The 16201-nt window shown below is 41.3% G+C and overlaps 1 protein-coding gene and 2 long non-coding RNA genes across 4 annotated transcripts in view; 1 reads left to right on the top strand and 2 right to left on the bottom strand.

Annotated features, from left to right (window-relative positions):
- igsf21a (immunoglobin superfamily, member 21a) overlaps positions 1-16201 on the bottom strand; it is a 352933-nt gene that overhangs the window by 59965 nt on the left and 276767 nt on the right. For both annotated transcript variants that reach the window (XM_015958407.3, XM_070549546.1), the window contains one exon: positions 3716-3831. In XM_015958407.3, the coding sequence (XP_015813893.3) occupies positions 3716-3831 (116 nt within the window). The remainder of the gene's footprint in view (positions 1-3715; positions 3832-16201) is intronic.
- The window catches only part of LOC139068900 (uncharacterized), a 200300-nt gene that overhangs the window by 31151 nt on the left and 152948 nt on the right, over positions 1-16201 (top strand). The window lies entirely within an intron of this gene.
- LOC129153533 (uncharacterized) lies at positions 5996-7289 on the bottom strand. The gene is made up of 2 exons (XR_008559525.2): positions 6791-7289; positions 5996-6224 (listed from the first exon to the last, which is right to left on the bottom strand). It is a non-coding gene; the product is annotated as an uncharacterized lncRNA (long non-coding RNA).

Here is a 16201-nt window from a genome sequence, read left to right as displayed (position 1 = left end):
TGTCCAGGTGAATATAACGCGGCAAAGTTGTACGCTTTCAATTTTTAAATACAGGAGAAATTCAGAAAGTCATTTTTTTTTACTATTAAAAGGCTGTTTTACTGTCTTAACGCTGTAAAACGCCTCACAACACATTTTTGTCAAAATAAATGATCACTGTATATTGTTAATTAATTCAAATAATGTAATATTGATTTAGTGTTGTAGTGTGTGTGCTGCTTTATTTTATATGTGTACTTAATTCAGTCTATCTGTGTTTTTTTATGCAGAAAAAAACAAGCAACGATGGACAACTACATGGGGAACAAGACACTCACCCCCCAGCAATGCATACCACTTACAAACTCTATTCTAGATTCTACATTATTTTTTATGGAATTTACCTCTTATATTTTGATGCCAAAAAATTATTCTGGACTGATATTTTGCACTGTTTAGCTCATTTTACACTGCTGACTGTGTTCATGTGCAATTAAATAGATTGCAGTCAACTGCACAATTCTCTTGTTTTTCTTTTTCTTAACTGAAATGTAGTCATCACTTGTATAGTGTTAAATAGCTAAACAATAACAAACTGATTAATCGAAAAAATAATCGACAGATTAATCGATTATGAAAATAATCGTTAGTTGCAGCCCTACATTGAACCAGTAGTAAATGATAAACAACTTACATTTGTATAGTGCCTTCTAGGGTTCTACAGCCCCCCAAGGTGCTTCACAACATATTAAAACATTTGTCCATTCACACTCACACAGAAAAAAATAGATACCCAACTATGTCACCAGTGCTCTTCAACTTGTAGTTGGATGATCTGTCAAGGCAGTTGTCAGGGTGTCATACAGGATGCATGATTGCCAGTGTTTGTGTGAATCATCTATTTAATGCTAATGACCTTGTTACCTTCAGCCCTAGCAGTGCTGGCTTGCAGGAGATGCTAAGTGTTTGCTTCTTACAAATTATGAATTAGGAACGTGCCAAATGATTACATTTGGAGTCTAAAAAAAGTAAAAACTGCCATTAATCAAATAAGCATGGACAGATATTTTAGTAAAGCTAGAAAATCGATAGAGACTTTTAACTAAACTGAGTTTTGGCTAGCAGCTATGGATGTAACTGAACTACGGAAGCTTGGCATGGACAAGACGTCAAAAACTCTAAACACAATAAATAAATGGGACACAGTTCTTTCCTGCAAATACATTTTCACAGTTGATGCTAACATCTATGCTCCTTCAAGGGATTTGTTCCTGGCTGCAAAGCATTACACCTTCAAATACAAAAAAGTTACTTTACTTGTGAGTGTTTATGTATATGTAGACAAATTAACTTGTTGATATATGTAGATACATAAACTTGTATATATTCAGTCGAAGTTACATAGATTTTTTTTGCTTCTGTTAGTAGAAAAATATGAGAAAACTCCCTTGAGAAAAGAATCCTGAACTAAATCGTAATTGCAATATTGAAAAAAAAAATCACAATTATGTAATGTCCAGCAATGGTCAGTTTTTAGGTACAGTTTGACCATTCAACCTCAGGTCAAAAAGGAAACACGAGACTGCATGTGTTCCCTTTAAATTGGCCTGCCTTCATTCCAGCAGCTGGAGCTCAGAGCCTTTCTGGAGCTCTGAACACAGATAACGACAAGTCAACAATAATGTTCTCTCCTCAAGGTCCATCCTTATTGTCCTACAGGATTCTTCATGCCTAACACTCGAAGCTCTGATCAGTTGCTAAATCAAAGAATGAACTCCTAAATTAAATATGAACTTCTAAAACTTATAAGCTAGATAATCATTAAATAAATGTTTGTTTACTGCTATTTATAATAATTGTAATATAATGAAATGTTTCATTAATCTGTGCTCAGTGATTGAAGTTTGAAATGAATCTTATGTTATGATGACAGTGATTGAAATATGTTTCAGCATGTTTATATGACAAGGTCATCACCATTTACACTCACACAAGAACAAAGTAAGGTAAAGTTAAACTCATGACACAGTCCTTTACCCCAGATCAGAGCCTCCGGATCAAAAAAGGCGGGTTTCTGAGATTCTTGGCAATGTTCCTCAAACTCTGGTTGGCTACACAAATCATAACATGGGAACATTAAAACTGGATCACTCTGGTGATTCATCAGTTCTAGAGAAATCTTCAGACTGGCCATCTGAAGGAAAACCCTGTTTAACCATCAAAGCTTTGACACGTCGTCAAAACCTTTTTGCACCTGCAAAGCTGATAAAGCAACAGTTCCTGCAGAACAAGCTGATATTGTTTAGACTCCTTAAGAGTCCCAGACACGCGGTTCCATCCATCTGTCGCGACCCGAGACATCTCTGGACTGAAGAGTCAGTGCCACTGTATTCTACAGCCCTTCGGTGCCAGAGGTCATCCGACCTCTCTGACCTTTGGATCAACAAAGAGGGTCTCCAAAAACAGGTGAAGTAGACACACAGATAGCGTCTGATGTGCTTTTGATAATAATCAACTTCATAGCTTAACGCATACCAAATTCTTTTACATCCAGAACTCAGCTCTCCTAGATATTAAAGTTCTGATAACATCACATTCACACATAGGTTCATACATCACATCTAATTCCATCCATCACAGTAAATGTTAGTTAACCTGTCATGTTTTTAATTGTTTGTAAAATAAATTCTTACCTTTATACACCTGACTCTTTTCTGAATAAAAATGGTGTGTACAATCCCCTAATAAATAAAGAATCCTTGAATCTTCTGATAAACACACGGAGACTAAGCAGGGTTGATAGAGTATCACAGCTTATTGGTGTAAGTAGAGGTAATATATATTGAGCCCCTAAAGCACTCAATTTCCCAAACCCTACAATTACTTTCCAGAATGGTTCGGCCTTATTCAATGTTCCAGTAGACCTTAAGTATCTGAATGCTGTGTCCAACTGTTGTCACAGAAATATCAAGCTGGTCAGAAATGATCTTCAAAAGCAGGATTTGATTTTAATTTGTAGTTTATATTTAATTTATTTCAACTCTAGATTATTTCAGCAATCCTTTAGAAGGCTATCAGCAACCACCTAGGATGTTTTTCTGGTTTTCAATACATTTCGGACCTCATCAGTAATCAAAGAGAAGTCTATTTGTAATGACATCAGGAATTGTTCAGAACATCTGATGGAATTGTTTACTAAAAAGCTCTGAGATCAAAAGCTTGTCATGGTCTAGAAGTTCTGTACAATATGGGCTTGTTTTGGTTCGAGGTCTCTGTGGGTTTCTTTTTCATGTTTGCATTATTCTCCTTGCCAGTCCAATTCGTTTGTGTTGGTTTTCGCCCTTGCCTCTAATCTGGGTATTTCTTTGATTGCCACTCATTTGTTGCTCATTTGTCACCAGTTCCTTGGTTTGCTTTTGCTTTGATCTTTGTTGAACAGGTTTGCTTCAGCTTGACAATTTCTGGACTCATGCGTGCGTTACTATCCTACATTAGTAATGATTTTCAATACTGCTCATTCGTGTGTGTGTATACTTTTTTACTGTGTTTCTTGTGAACTGAACCTCAAGCCAAAACTGGGATGACAATATTTTCTTTTTATGGAATCATCAAAATAGCTTTATTTTTTCCAACTGATGTGTGGTCTTTAATCAAAATGAAGAAAAAGCATTTAAAATTATTTTAAATACCTATGTAGATCGCTGTGAATGGTCAGCGTTGTGTGTCTTAAACTTACAGACGGGGCTGGTTTCCCTCCTTTTGCTGTGCACACAAGAGTAAAATTCTGGGCTTGGTATCGGCTGAAGGGTGCTGGAGTGTTCTCTGCCATCACTGATATGTTGTTTGGAGGTGCTGTGGAGGACAGAGTGAACGCTTTGTTAGACAATATTTTTACGGATTGAAAAATCACCAAATGCAACCTTAAACACCCCTTAACTGTCAGAAAACATCAGTTTTCTCTCTTGAAAGCATCTCAGCAGTTTTTTTTGTATGAAATGTCATCTTAGAGTTATACATGTAGGTGGGAACTGCTGACAGCAGAGTGAGATCTAGACAGAGAAAGGAAAGAAAGAGCAGAGGAAGACTAAAACAAATGCAAAAACCTGCTCCATCTTTCTTTTGTAATTGTTTTTTAAAGGAAGTGACAATCTGCTGAGAGATTCTGGGTTCAGAATGGAAACTGATTTGGTTTGGCCATTATGTATAGGCAGTGTTGGGCAAGTTACTTCAAAACTGTAATGCATTATTTATTACTTGTTACCCTCGTTTTAAAGTAATTCATTACATTACAATATTACTGATTTTAAAATGTAAGGCATTACACAACTTTTGCATTACTTTAAGTTACTTTCACCAAAACAACTTCAATATGAATCTGGTAATCTGACGCTCAGTGAGCTCATGACATATATGTGGAACGTGATGTGGTGTCTGAGCTAGGATTGCTGTTAAAAACAGTCAGATATAACAACAGTGCTTTAAAATGATTGTTTATTAAATAAAAGCAACAGCAAACTGTACTCTCAGCACGCTGCCGTCTTATATTAACTGAGCAGGGAGTGAGGTGGTGGGGGCTCCAAGCCTATATTTGCCTTGGTCCCCAAATGACTTGATACGACCCTGGATGTGGGACTGACTTCTGGGGTGATCTGATTGTATCACATGTATAAATATTAAATGCTGATATATTATTGCTTTTCACTGGTACAAATGTGTATTGGGGATAAATCTACTAGGGATGCACCGATCAGGTTTTTTGCTGCCGATCACCGATACCGATATCAAAGAATGCTGATCACCGATACCGATCACCGATACCGATCACGTGGATTGTCCAGAAATTTTCTACAACATTATAATGAGTGCTACAAACTACATAATCTGGGAATAAAGGAAATGTAACCTAATCTAAAATGGTCTGTATTAGGGTTGTCACGGTGTGAAAATTTAACCTCATGGTTATTGTGACCAAAATTACCACGGTTTTCGGTATTATCGCGGTATTTTTTTTAAACGTGCTACATTTTCACACAATTAAATAAACACTGTATATCAGGAAAATATTGTCCTCAGTTTGTGTCTAAATTTTGCCTAAAATGTGTTATTTTGTAATTATGTTGTTTATTTGTTTACATTTTTCCACTTTAGTCTTTAAAATACCAATATTTGCCCATAACTTCGTATTTTATGTCTGTTTGATGTCATCATTTAAAAATATTAGATCAGATGATACTCAGTACTCAAGTAGCCTTCTAATCAGATACTTTTTTTTTACCCTTACTTGAGCAATCCGTATTTCAGGAAAATATTGTCCTCGGTTTGTGTCCTTCCAGTGAGCTTTGCAGATGTGGGAAAATGTCATCAGGCAGTAATCATTGTTAAATTCATAATTATCCTCGGAGAGAGACCAACTCTTATCTGCCCCTGGGAGCCCCGTAATGCATAGCGTCATTTCAACATGGCCGTGTCCGCGACACGGTTTATATGCAGGTAGCGGCGCTGCGGCTGCTTTATATAGCGACTCGTTGCATTCTCCCTCAACCCAAATCCTCGGATCACGCATTTTAGCTAAAACGCTAACGTTAACTTGCCTTGCGTTGACTGTAGAGTTGTGGGTGATGGTCACGCAGATGTGTCATGAGATTTGAAGCGTTACTGCCTTTCACAGACACTTTTTCTGCACGTGCTGCAAACAGGATAGCCGCCCGTCTTCTATAAACTCCCTCGGCATTCTTCAAATATCTAAAATATGCCCGTACTTCCGACTTTGTCTTCTTTGAGGGATAATAAATGTCCTCCTGAGTGTTGCCGTCTCCTCCTTTGACCATTATTTCAGCTTTAGCTTCAAGAAAGTTTTGGTTGTAAATAGGGCTGCAAGTAACGATTATTTTCATAATCGATTAATCTGTCGATTATTTTTTCGATTAATCGATTAATCGGTTTGTTATTGTTTAGCTATTTAACCTATACAAGTGATGAATACATTTCAGTTAAGAAAAAGAAAAACATAAGAGAATTGTGCAGTTGACTGCAATCTATTTTATTGCACATGACCACAGTCAGCAGTGTAAAATGAGCTAAACAGTGCAAAATATCAGTCCAGAATAATTTTTTGGCATCAAAATATAAGAGGTAAATTCCATAAAAAATAATGTAGAATCTGGAATAGAGTTTGTAAGTGGTATGCATTGCTGGGGGTGAGTGTCTTGTTCCCCATGTAGTTGTCCATCGTTGCTTGTTTTTTTCTGCATAAGAAACACAAATAAACTGAATTAAGTACACATATAAAATAAAGCAGCACACACACTACAACACTAAATCAATATTACATTATTTGAATTAATTAACAATACAGTGATCATTTATTTTGACAAAAATGTGTTGTGAGGCGTTTTACAGCGTTAGATAGTAAAACAGCCTTTTAATAGTAAAAAAAAGGACTCTGAATTTCTCCTGTATTTAAAAATTGAAAGCGTACAACTATGCCGCGTTATATTCACCTGGACACAGCTCGTCTGTATATTTTTCTCCGCGGAGTTGTCCTTTTTTGAATGAGGAACATAGTTATGGGTTTGTGCCGTTTTTCTCTTAACGAGAACATTCTTATAAACAGACGTGCTAAATTTGGCAAGCGCATGATTCACAACACGGAGGAGATTCACGATTGCATCTAGTCAATCAGAAGTAGAACACCGTAAACTGACGCGGCAAAAAAAAAAAAAAAACATGTTTAACATCCACTATAACGAACTCAGCTAACACTAAGTCCCAAATGTGATCTGCGTTAGCTTGTTTATTTTCTGTTACTTACCGGACATTCCTCTGCTGCATCAGCCCCCACGTTTTCGTCTCAAATGTTCACTTAGGGACGTCGTGCTTCCGTCGTGCCATGGTTTTTGCATATTTTGTAGGTCACCGGTCTTTTCAAGGCATCTAGTGAAGTGCTCCCATACTCGTGAGGTTTTTGTCCGGGGTTTTTCTTGTTTTGTCGCTTCTATTTTTCTTCCGTATTTGTTGTTGATCCGCCATCTCTCACAGCAAGATGCGCGTCAGTAACGTGATACGTCATGAAAATCGAGGGCACTTATTGGCTAATTTCTTCTTCTACGGCCCCACTGGTAGATCAGTGGCTCATTACTGCCACACACTGGCGGCAAATTTAACAGATTGTAACCGATGTCAGATTGTGGTAAAAAATAGACTTTATGCGGTAAAATATGATTATTAAACAACTAATCGATGACTAAAAAAGTTGTTAACTATTTTAATAATCGATTATAATCGATTAAATCGATTAGTTGTTTCAGCTCTAGTTGTAAACAGCAAAGCGTGCATGTACCGCCGGCAACTTCAGCAGATGATACGGTGGCTGGTAAGGGTCACCGCGCCTACACCGCAGCCACGGTAAACCCACCAAGATAATATAGTTTTTTTAAAAACAAGACGGTTATTATTGTCAACTTTGTTTTTTTACCGGGGTTTAGCGCTACACTGGTTACCGTGACAACCCTACCTGATCGGTTTGCTTTGATCTATTTAGAAAATTCCGATCAAAACCGATAGGGGCGCTATCGGCCGATTACGATCAAATCCTGATGCATCGGTGCATCCCTAAAATCTACCTACTTTTTTTTCTTTTCAAGCACATAGTTTTTTTTTCTTTATTTTATTTGAATAATTTCCTGCCCTTTCTCTCTCTAACCTTCCTGCATGCTGCATGTTTTCTCCGTCTTCCAGAAAAACTGATTCCTAGACTTCCTACTTTCTAACTAATCAGCCAAAGGGATCTACTGAACGCAAAAAAAAATAAATAAAGCTCAATAGGCACTGCACTCCAGCAGCAATGAGTTGAAATCACCGGGGCACAGATTATGAACTCAGCTGAAAAGTACGTGAAGTACCAGAGAATATGGGCTGATATGAACGATCGCAAATTAATTACTTAGTTTTGGTGGAGCGATTTTGTGAATATAACATCGGCCGCGCGCAGGACACAGCTGGAGTATTTGAGTCATTACCGCTGCATCCTCTCTGCTCATAGAATGCCCGCAAAGCTGAGTCCATAAATGACGTAATATATGTGGATGCTGGATCTTTTTTCAGGCTTCTCGCAATTTGAATTTTTAGGAAAACCACATCTTGATTCTGGGTTTAAGAATGCATTGTAATTACCGCGTTACTGATGATTGTACCGAGTGTACTGAATCTTTCCAGGGATCCTAGCAAATATGTCAAATATGTGGTGCAAAGGGTAAAAAACATAATCAACACTTCACAGCATTAGAGAAGAGAACAGAAAGAAGGGGAGTGAAAGGGTGATGAATGAAAATCCCCCACATCTGTGCTGCTGAGCATGCTGTGCTCTGGTTCTTCTACAGCAGCTTCAATGTGAGCTTGAACTGCTGTGGTTTGAAACAAAATACTAGAAAACAAGTTTCAACTGATAGCACTGGAGTAAATAATGGCCAGCTACACAAACATCGATGAAGACTACTGACTGTCCAAGGCACTTCTCAGATGATGACACAATCATTCACATGCTCTAAATTTCTACATTTTTTTCTCAGGTTTTTTTTTTCTCCCAGCTGTAGACATTATTAACACATTATCTCCCTCTTTAATCAGCCAAAAGGTTTTGTGTAAGCCACTGTATTAAAAAAGCCGTGAAGTGAGAATGGCACATCATCAAAACTTCAAGCTTTAAAAACGATTTGGTCATATAAACTGGCCGCACGGGAGAACAGTGCTTTGTTAAAGTGCAAAATGTATCTGCAAATCTATCAAATTCTTTTAAACAGACATGCTATAGCAATTAATTGATTAAAAGTAAGTGGGGGGTTGCATGGGGATTTAGCTGCATTGGCCTTGGTGCCTCTGTGTTTCCACATCTCTTAATTGCTTATTGATGGAATTCATATGGTTGTAAATTAACCTCAGAACACTCTATTAGCTCACTGACAAGGCTGTCTCAACCTGGCATCTGATTAGCTGTCAGAGGTCTGCCTCTGAGTAGTCAAGCTTGAGCATTCAACACGAAGGCGGTATGGCATTTGGAGTTCAGTACGGTGAATCTGCACCAATAAATGGAAGCATATCATGTGAAAACACACTAACATATTATTGATTTCTCCTTACATTGGAAGAGACATTTTCTGGTGTGGACTAAGACAAATATACGCATCAGCAAAAAAAATTTCCAATTACGCCTCACTGACTGTAATGTTAAAGACTATAATAAATTTTCACAATAGTTCCATTTGTGAATATAAAAGATCAGTCTAACAGATTTTTTGTTATATTACATAAAAAAATTCTTAATTTTGGCTTTGAATAAATGCATCCTCTTTAGAATACAGTTAAATAGCTTGTTTCTATTTGACTTGATACATATTGATGCTGCGATGAATACATCTTTGTGCACATGAGTTGGCCTGGTTCAGTAAGGCAGCACATTGATGTGGATGTTTGGTTGTTTTCCTGTTCTCTCGGTGGGTGGGGGCAGAGGGGGCTTCTAATAGAAAACTATGCCAGAGACAGCAATAAGCCTTGGTCAAATATTTTGCATGATTAATACTAGTATCTGGTGTGCACAGCACACTATTTGCACACACAACAGTCCTCTACAGGAACAAGATGGTTAGCCATGATGATGAAGTCTAAGACTTGAAGATTTTTCTTCTGCTTCTCTCTCTGGGATAGGATTGTTGGTTTTGCTCAAATAATCACACTGCTGATCAGATTTGATTGTATATTGTATAGTTTTTCATCTAACAATGGTTAAGAGAGAGTGAGAGTGTGTGTCTACCTGAGGAAACACGGTACAGTTTTGTCCTGGTTGAAGCTGAGACTCTTGATAAAGTTTTCTCCTCAGTGAGACCCACAACATGTGTCCTGGACCCTATTCCCACTAGATTTTTAAAACAATTTTATGATTCTTTTAAAGATGAGGTTTAACTATGATGAATTGCTCCCTTCAGACGGGGGTCTTTCCTGCCGCTTTTAAACGGGTGGTGGTGAGGCCCCTGCAGAAGAAGAGCAATTTAGATTTTAACGATTTAAACAATTATCAACCGGTATCCAACTTACCATTTTTAAGCAAAATTTTAGAAAAGCTTGTTTTAATCCAACTCAATGATTTTATCAACACCCATAATGTTTTTGAAAAAAAATCAGTCTGGTTTTAGGGTAAACCACAGCACAGAGACAGCCCTTCTGAAGATTTGAAATTATTTTAGAGTAAATTATGACAAACGGAAGGTGACTGTGTTGGTTCTACTGGATCTAAGGGCTGCCTTTGATGCAGTAGACCAAACTATTCTTTTAACTCGTTTGAAACGGATCGGCCTCTCTGGTGCTGCTCACCAGTGGTTCACATCCTACCTCACAGACAGGACTTTTATGCTGAGTTTGGATACCTGTTCCTCTAGGGTTCATGGGATTACATGTGCTGTGCCCCAGGGTTCAATTTTAGGCCCAGTGCTTTTTAACCTTTATATGTTCCCTCTTGGCAGTGTCATCAGGAGACACGGGGTGAATTTCCACAGTTATGCTGATGATACACAGCTGTACATCTCAGTGTCTCTGGATGACACACGGCCAATGGACACACTTTTTAATTGAATTTTTAATATCAAATCCTGGATGGCAGGTCACTTTCTCCAGCTCAACCAGGACAAAACTGAAGTTTTAGTTATCGGTCCTGAGGCCCAGAGAGAGACACTTTTACCAAAATTACAATCACTATCTCTTAATCCATCTTCACAAGTAAAGATCCTGGGTGTCATCTTTGACTCTGAGCTGACATTTATCCATCATATTAAAATTATCATCAAAATAGGTTGCTATCGTCTAAAGAACATTGCCAGAGTCCGCCCCATTCTCTCTCAGGCCAATACCGAGACGCTGATGCATGCATTTATCACCAGTAGAATAGACTACTGCAATGCCCTGCTTTCTGGTCTTCCTAAAAAGAGAATTTCAGGTTTACAACTATTACAAAACTCAGCTCCTCCTTGAACCGTCACCTTATCATGGTGGAGGAGTTTGAGTGCCCTAATGATCCTAGGAGCTATGTTGTCTGGGGCACTTTGTGCCTCTGGTAGGGTCTCCCATGACAAATTGGTCTTAGGTGAAGGGTGAGACAAAGAACGGTTCAGAAGATCTTTCATGAATGAACTATCAAGGAGTCTGAGTACCCGGCCCGGAGGGTTACCAGGGTCCCACTCTGGAGCCAGGCTTGGGGTTGGGGCCCGTGAGTAAGCGCCTGGTGGCCGGGCTTTCGCCCATGGGGCCCGGCCGGGCCTGTCATGTTCTGTGTCCCTTTGTTCCCCAGCCCATCCAGTTCCCACTCCAGGTTTTCCTCGTGTCCCATTATTATCCCCAGCCCTCTGTAGACTTCCCTCAGGTGTCTTTCTAATCATTCCCCATTCCTAATCAATCTTTATTTAGTTCTCCTTATCTGTCTAGTTATTAGTTGTTTATTTTTGGCCCTCAGTCTTTAGGTTTAGTTTTGTGTTTTATAGTTTTAGGTTTATCTGCCCTCCTCTGGTTCTGTTCCCCATTTAGATAATTGTATTCACCTGCTTTCCCTCCAGCCCTCACTCCACACACCTGCTGCCTGTTTCCCTTATTGCTCCTCTCTGTTTATAAAAACCTTGTCTTGTCACTCTGTCTTGTCTGTCCATTGTCTATTTCAGCGTTTTTTTTTGTACTTCCGTACCAGTCTCTGGTTTTCTGCTCAGTGAGTGAGCTTTTTTAGTTAGTCTTGGTTTAGTGGTTAGGTTTTTGCCTCCCTTCCTTTGGATTTTGATTATTTTCTAAAATAAAGGATTTGATTTTTTTTCAACCGCTCCTGCCTGTGTGTTCTGGCTTTCTGCACTTCGTGTCCAAACCCCCCGCCCGCACCGTGACAGGGCCCAGCCCGAACCGGATACATGGGCTCATCCAACTGTGGACCCACCACCTGCAGGAGGAACATGAAGGGTCTGGTGCAGTGTTGATTGAGTGGCAGACCGAGGCGGGAGCCTTGGCGGTCCAATCCCCGGACAAGGAAACTGGTTTTTGGGACATGGAACGTCACCTCGCTGGCGGGGAAGGAGCAGGAGCTTGTGGCAGAGGTTGAGAAGTACCGGCTAGATATAGTCGGACTCACCTCGACACATAGCATTGGCTCTGGAACCCAAGTCCTTGAGAGAGGTTGAACACTCTACTTTGCTGGAGTTGCTCCGGGTGAGAGGCGGAGAGCTGGGGTTAGCTTTTTGTTAGCCCCAAGACTCTGCCTGTGTGTTGGGGTTTACCCCTGGGGATGAGAGGGTAGCTTCCCTGCACCTTCGGGTCGGGGAACGGGTCCTGACTGTTGTTTGTGCTCACGGGCCAAATATCAGTTCAGAGTACCCACCCTTTTTGGAGTCCCTGGGACGAGTGCTAGATAGTGCTCCATCAGGGGACCCCATTGTCCTGCTGGGGGACTTCAATGCTCACGTATCCCTGATCTGAACTCAAGTGGTGTTTCATTATTGGACTTCTGTGCAAGCCGCAGTTTGGCCATAACGAACACCATGTTCGAACACAAGGATGCCCATTGGTACACTTGGTACCAGGGCAGCCTAGGTCGCAGGTCGATGATAGACTTTGTAGTCAAATCATCTGACCTGCAGCCATATGCTTTGGACACTCGAGTGAAGAGAGGAGCGGAGCTGTCAACTGATCACCACCTGGTGGTGAGTTGGACAGGGTTCCCACGCGTCCTGGAAAACCTGGAAAACCTGGAAAATGATAGTCCAATTTTCCAGTCATTGAAAACACATGGAAAATGGGGGGAATTGCAAAATGTCCTGGAAATTTTTGAGTTGTCCTGGAAAATAATTTTCCCTCGTTGTGGATAAACAAATGGATTAAACATTTTGGGCAGTATTGGGCTGTAGCGCTTCTCCTTTCATTTCTGCATCTAGCCAGCACAGCGCCGCACATGATGCTTCCAACCAATCAGATTGCATATTCCCCTTCAATTCCAGTTCCACTTCTGTTTTTCCAACTGTCTTTTTTGCTAGATTTACAGATTTTTCACCCCTAGATTTATTTCTCCAAAGAAGGGCCAAAAATAGCGACTCTGTTCATGAGTATTGCTTTATCCCAGTTTATAGAGTGAGAAGTTTTTCTCCTTCTCTCTGTTGAGTGACAAAGGAGCAGCGGAGAGCTTTTGTTTTTTTCACTCATGCATTGAGACGAGCAAACATGACGAGAACTTTGGGATAGCAACGAGCTAGCTGTGGTCGCAAGGTGGCCGGTGCCAGTCGTGGTGGCAACCTCCTTACCCGCTGGTGGACACCAGAGGTTCGGGGAGCCGTCAGGCTGAAGAAGGAGGCCTACAGGGCGTGGCTGGTCTGTGGGTCTCCGGGTGCAGCAGACAGGTACCGGATAGCCAAGCGGGGTGCAGCAGTGGCAGTTGCAGCGGCACAATCTCGGGCGTGGGAGGAGTTTGGTGAGGCCGTGGAGAATGACTATCGATCGGCTTCAAAGAGGTTCTGGCAAACTGTCCGGTGCCTCAGGAGAGGGAGACAGCAACTCGCTCACACTGTTAACAGTGGGGATGGGGAGATGCTGATGTCAACTGGGGCTATAGTCGGACGGTAGAAGGAATACTTTGAGGAGCTCGTCAATCCCACCTACGCGCATTCCGAGGAGGAACCAGAGCCAGGAGGCCTGGGGATGGACTGTCCAATGTCTGGGGCAGAAGTTGCTAAGGTAGTCAAACAACTACACAGCGGCGGAGCACCGGGGTCAGATGAGATTCGTCCTGGGTATCTCAAGGCTATAGATGTTGTAGGGCTGTCATGGTTGACACGTCTCTGCAACATTGCGTGGTCATCAGGGGCAGTTCCTGTGGAGTGGCAGACCAGGGTGGTTGTCCCCATCTTTAAGAAGGGTGGCCTGAGGGTGTGTTCCAACTAGTTGAATCTCAGATTGAGGAGGAGCAATGTGGTTTTCATCCTGGCCATTGAACTGTGGACCAGCTCTATACCCTTGCAAGGGTTATGGAGGGGGCATGGGAGTTTGCCCAACCAATCCACATGTGTTTTGTGGATTTGGAGAAGGCTTATGACCGTGTCCCCAGGGGCACCCTGTGGGGGATGTTCCAGGAGTATGGGGTGGGTGGCATTCTGTTAAGGGCCATTCAGTCCCTTTACCAGAGGAGCGTGAGTTTGGTCCACATTGCCAGTAGTAAGTCGGACCTGTTCCCGGTGAGGGTTGGACTCCGCCAGGGCTGCCCTTTGTCACCGGTTCTGTTCATTACCTTTATGGACAGAATTTCTAGGCGCAGCCGTGGTGTGGAGTGTGTCGAGTTTGGTGGTAGGAGAATCTCGTCTCTGCTTTTCGCAGATGATGTGGTCCTCCTATCTTTATCCAGCTCTGACCTTCAGCTCTTGCTGGGTAGGTTCGCAGCCGAGTGTGAAGCGGCTGGGATGAGGATCAGCACCTCCAAATCTGAGACCATGGTTCTCGAATGGATAAGGGTGGCTTGCCAACTCCGGGTCGGGGGAGAGGTCCTACCTCAAGTGGAGGAGTTTAAGTATCTTGGGGTCTTGTTGACGAGTGAGGGTAAGAGGGATTGGTTCGGCATCTGCAGTGATGCGGACGCTGAGCTAGGGCTGGGCGATATGACGATTTTAGACCGTTTTACGATCTACACATCTGACTGTCTGTCATTTTTGAGAGACCGTTTTATCACGATTCACAGCTCTGCTGTTGAATTTCTGCCTCTGAATGAAAATGGAACTTACCTCAGGCGAATGACACGCCTTTGTTTGACCCTTAACCAATCAGAGTGAGTCATAGTAATATATTAGTGCCCCGCTTGTTTTCACTTGTGTGTGAACAAACATGGCTTCGCCGCGGCTGAGCGACAACGAGGTTTTCGTTCCGAAGAGGAACGCAGGGTTTCCTTAGCGCGCGGCGCTAACAACTTAGTGACGTGACATGTCTCGGAGAAAGTGTAAAAACACGTTGGACGCTTCTTCTGAAGCAGGAAAATAACACCGCTTCTTAAGCAGAGCACGACGCCGCCTCGGCTCGCCCACCCTCTGCCGAGCCGGTGTCGGTACCGGACTGAGCTCGGTCACTGGGTCGTTGGAGCTGCCCCGTGACTGCCTGATGGAAAACCAGCGGGTTTCATCAGACTCATAGTTTCTTGTTTTTGCTGGGGACCCCCTGTATTTTACCGCTCCCTCCTGCAGTCTTCCCCTATTAACATTTAAAATGATTCTGTAAACTCCGTGTATCAATAGAAACAATCTCTGCCTCTGCCAGCTGCAGTAAATGTAGTTTCCATATAATAAGAGGTGCATTCATCTGTGTATCTCCTTTGATCCGCATTAGTGATATTCTCAGCACCAGAACAGTGAAGCAAAGAAAGATTCCTGAGTTTGTTAGTAATTTTATTTATTAGGTGCATCTAACCTGTTCTATTTTTCTCTGAAATGAGATCAAATCAGTGCTTCTATGGGTTGTCTCCAATCTGCACTGGAAATTTTTACTTTATTTAGAGACTTGTTGCAGAAAATATTCAGAATGTGCAGTTTTTTGCTACCACAAGCGATCTCTGGTCCAGCCGCACATCAGAGCCTTATTTGAGCTTAACTATCCACTACATGAGCAACTGGGAGCTACATAGTATTTTGAACAAGTTAATGTTTGCACAATACGTTTGCAATTGACATGTTTGCACTTTAAATATGTTTACGATTTTAATTTATGTTAAGTTACTTGAAAAACTAGAAAAACTGATTTTTGTAATTGTTTCTCTCAGGGCTTTTATCATCTCTGGTGTGAGTTTAAAATATAAGTGTGTTAGCACTGTGCTGATTATCCCTAATATGAATAAATGTTTATTTATTCAATGTTTCTCTTCTTTAATACGCAATTGAAGTTATGCTATTCATGGATAAAAAATCGTGATGAAATCGTGATAAAATATTGGAAAAATCGTGATATTCTATTTTTGCCACATCGCCCAGCCCTACGCTGAGCCGATTTGTCGTGGTGAAGAGAGAGCTGAGCCAGAAAGCCAGGCTCTCGATTTACCGGTCCATCTACGTCCCAATCCTCACCTATGGTCATGAGCTTTCGGTAATGACCGAACGAACATGATTGTGGATACAAGTGGCCGAAATGAGTTTCCTCCGTAGGGTTGCCGGGTTCAGCCTTAGAGATAGGGTAAAGAGCT

This window comes from Nothobranchius furzeri, chromosome 3 (genome assembly GCF_043380555.1).
Source record: "Nothobranchius furzeri strain GRZ-AD chromosome 3, NfurGRZ-RIMD1, whole genome shotgun sequence".
Taxonomy (NCBI): Eukaryota; Metazoa; Chordata; class Actinopteri; order Cyprinodontiformes; family Nothobranchiidae; genus Nothobranchius; species Nothobranchius furzeri.
The sequence above is the reverse complement of the archived record's forward strand: the minus strand, read 5'-3'. Positions and strand labels throughout refer to the sequence as shown.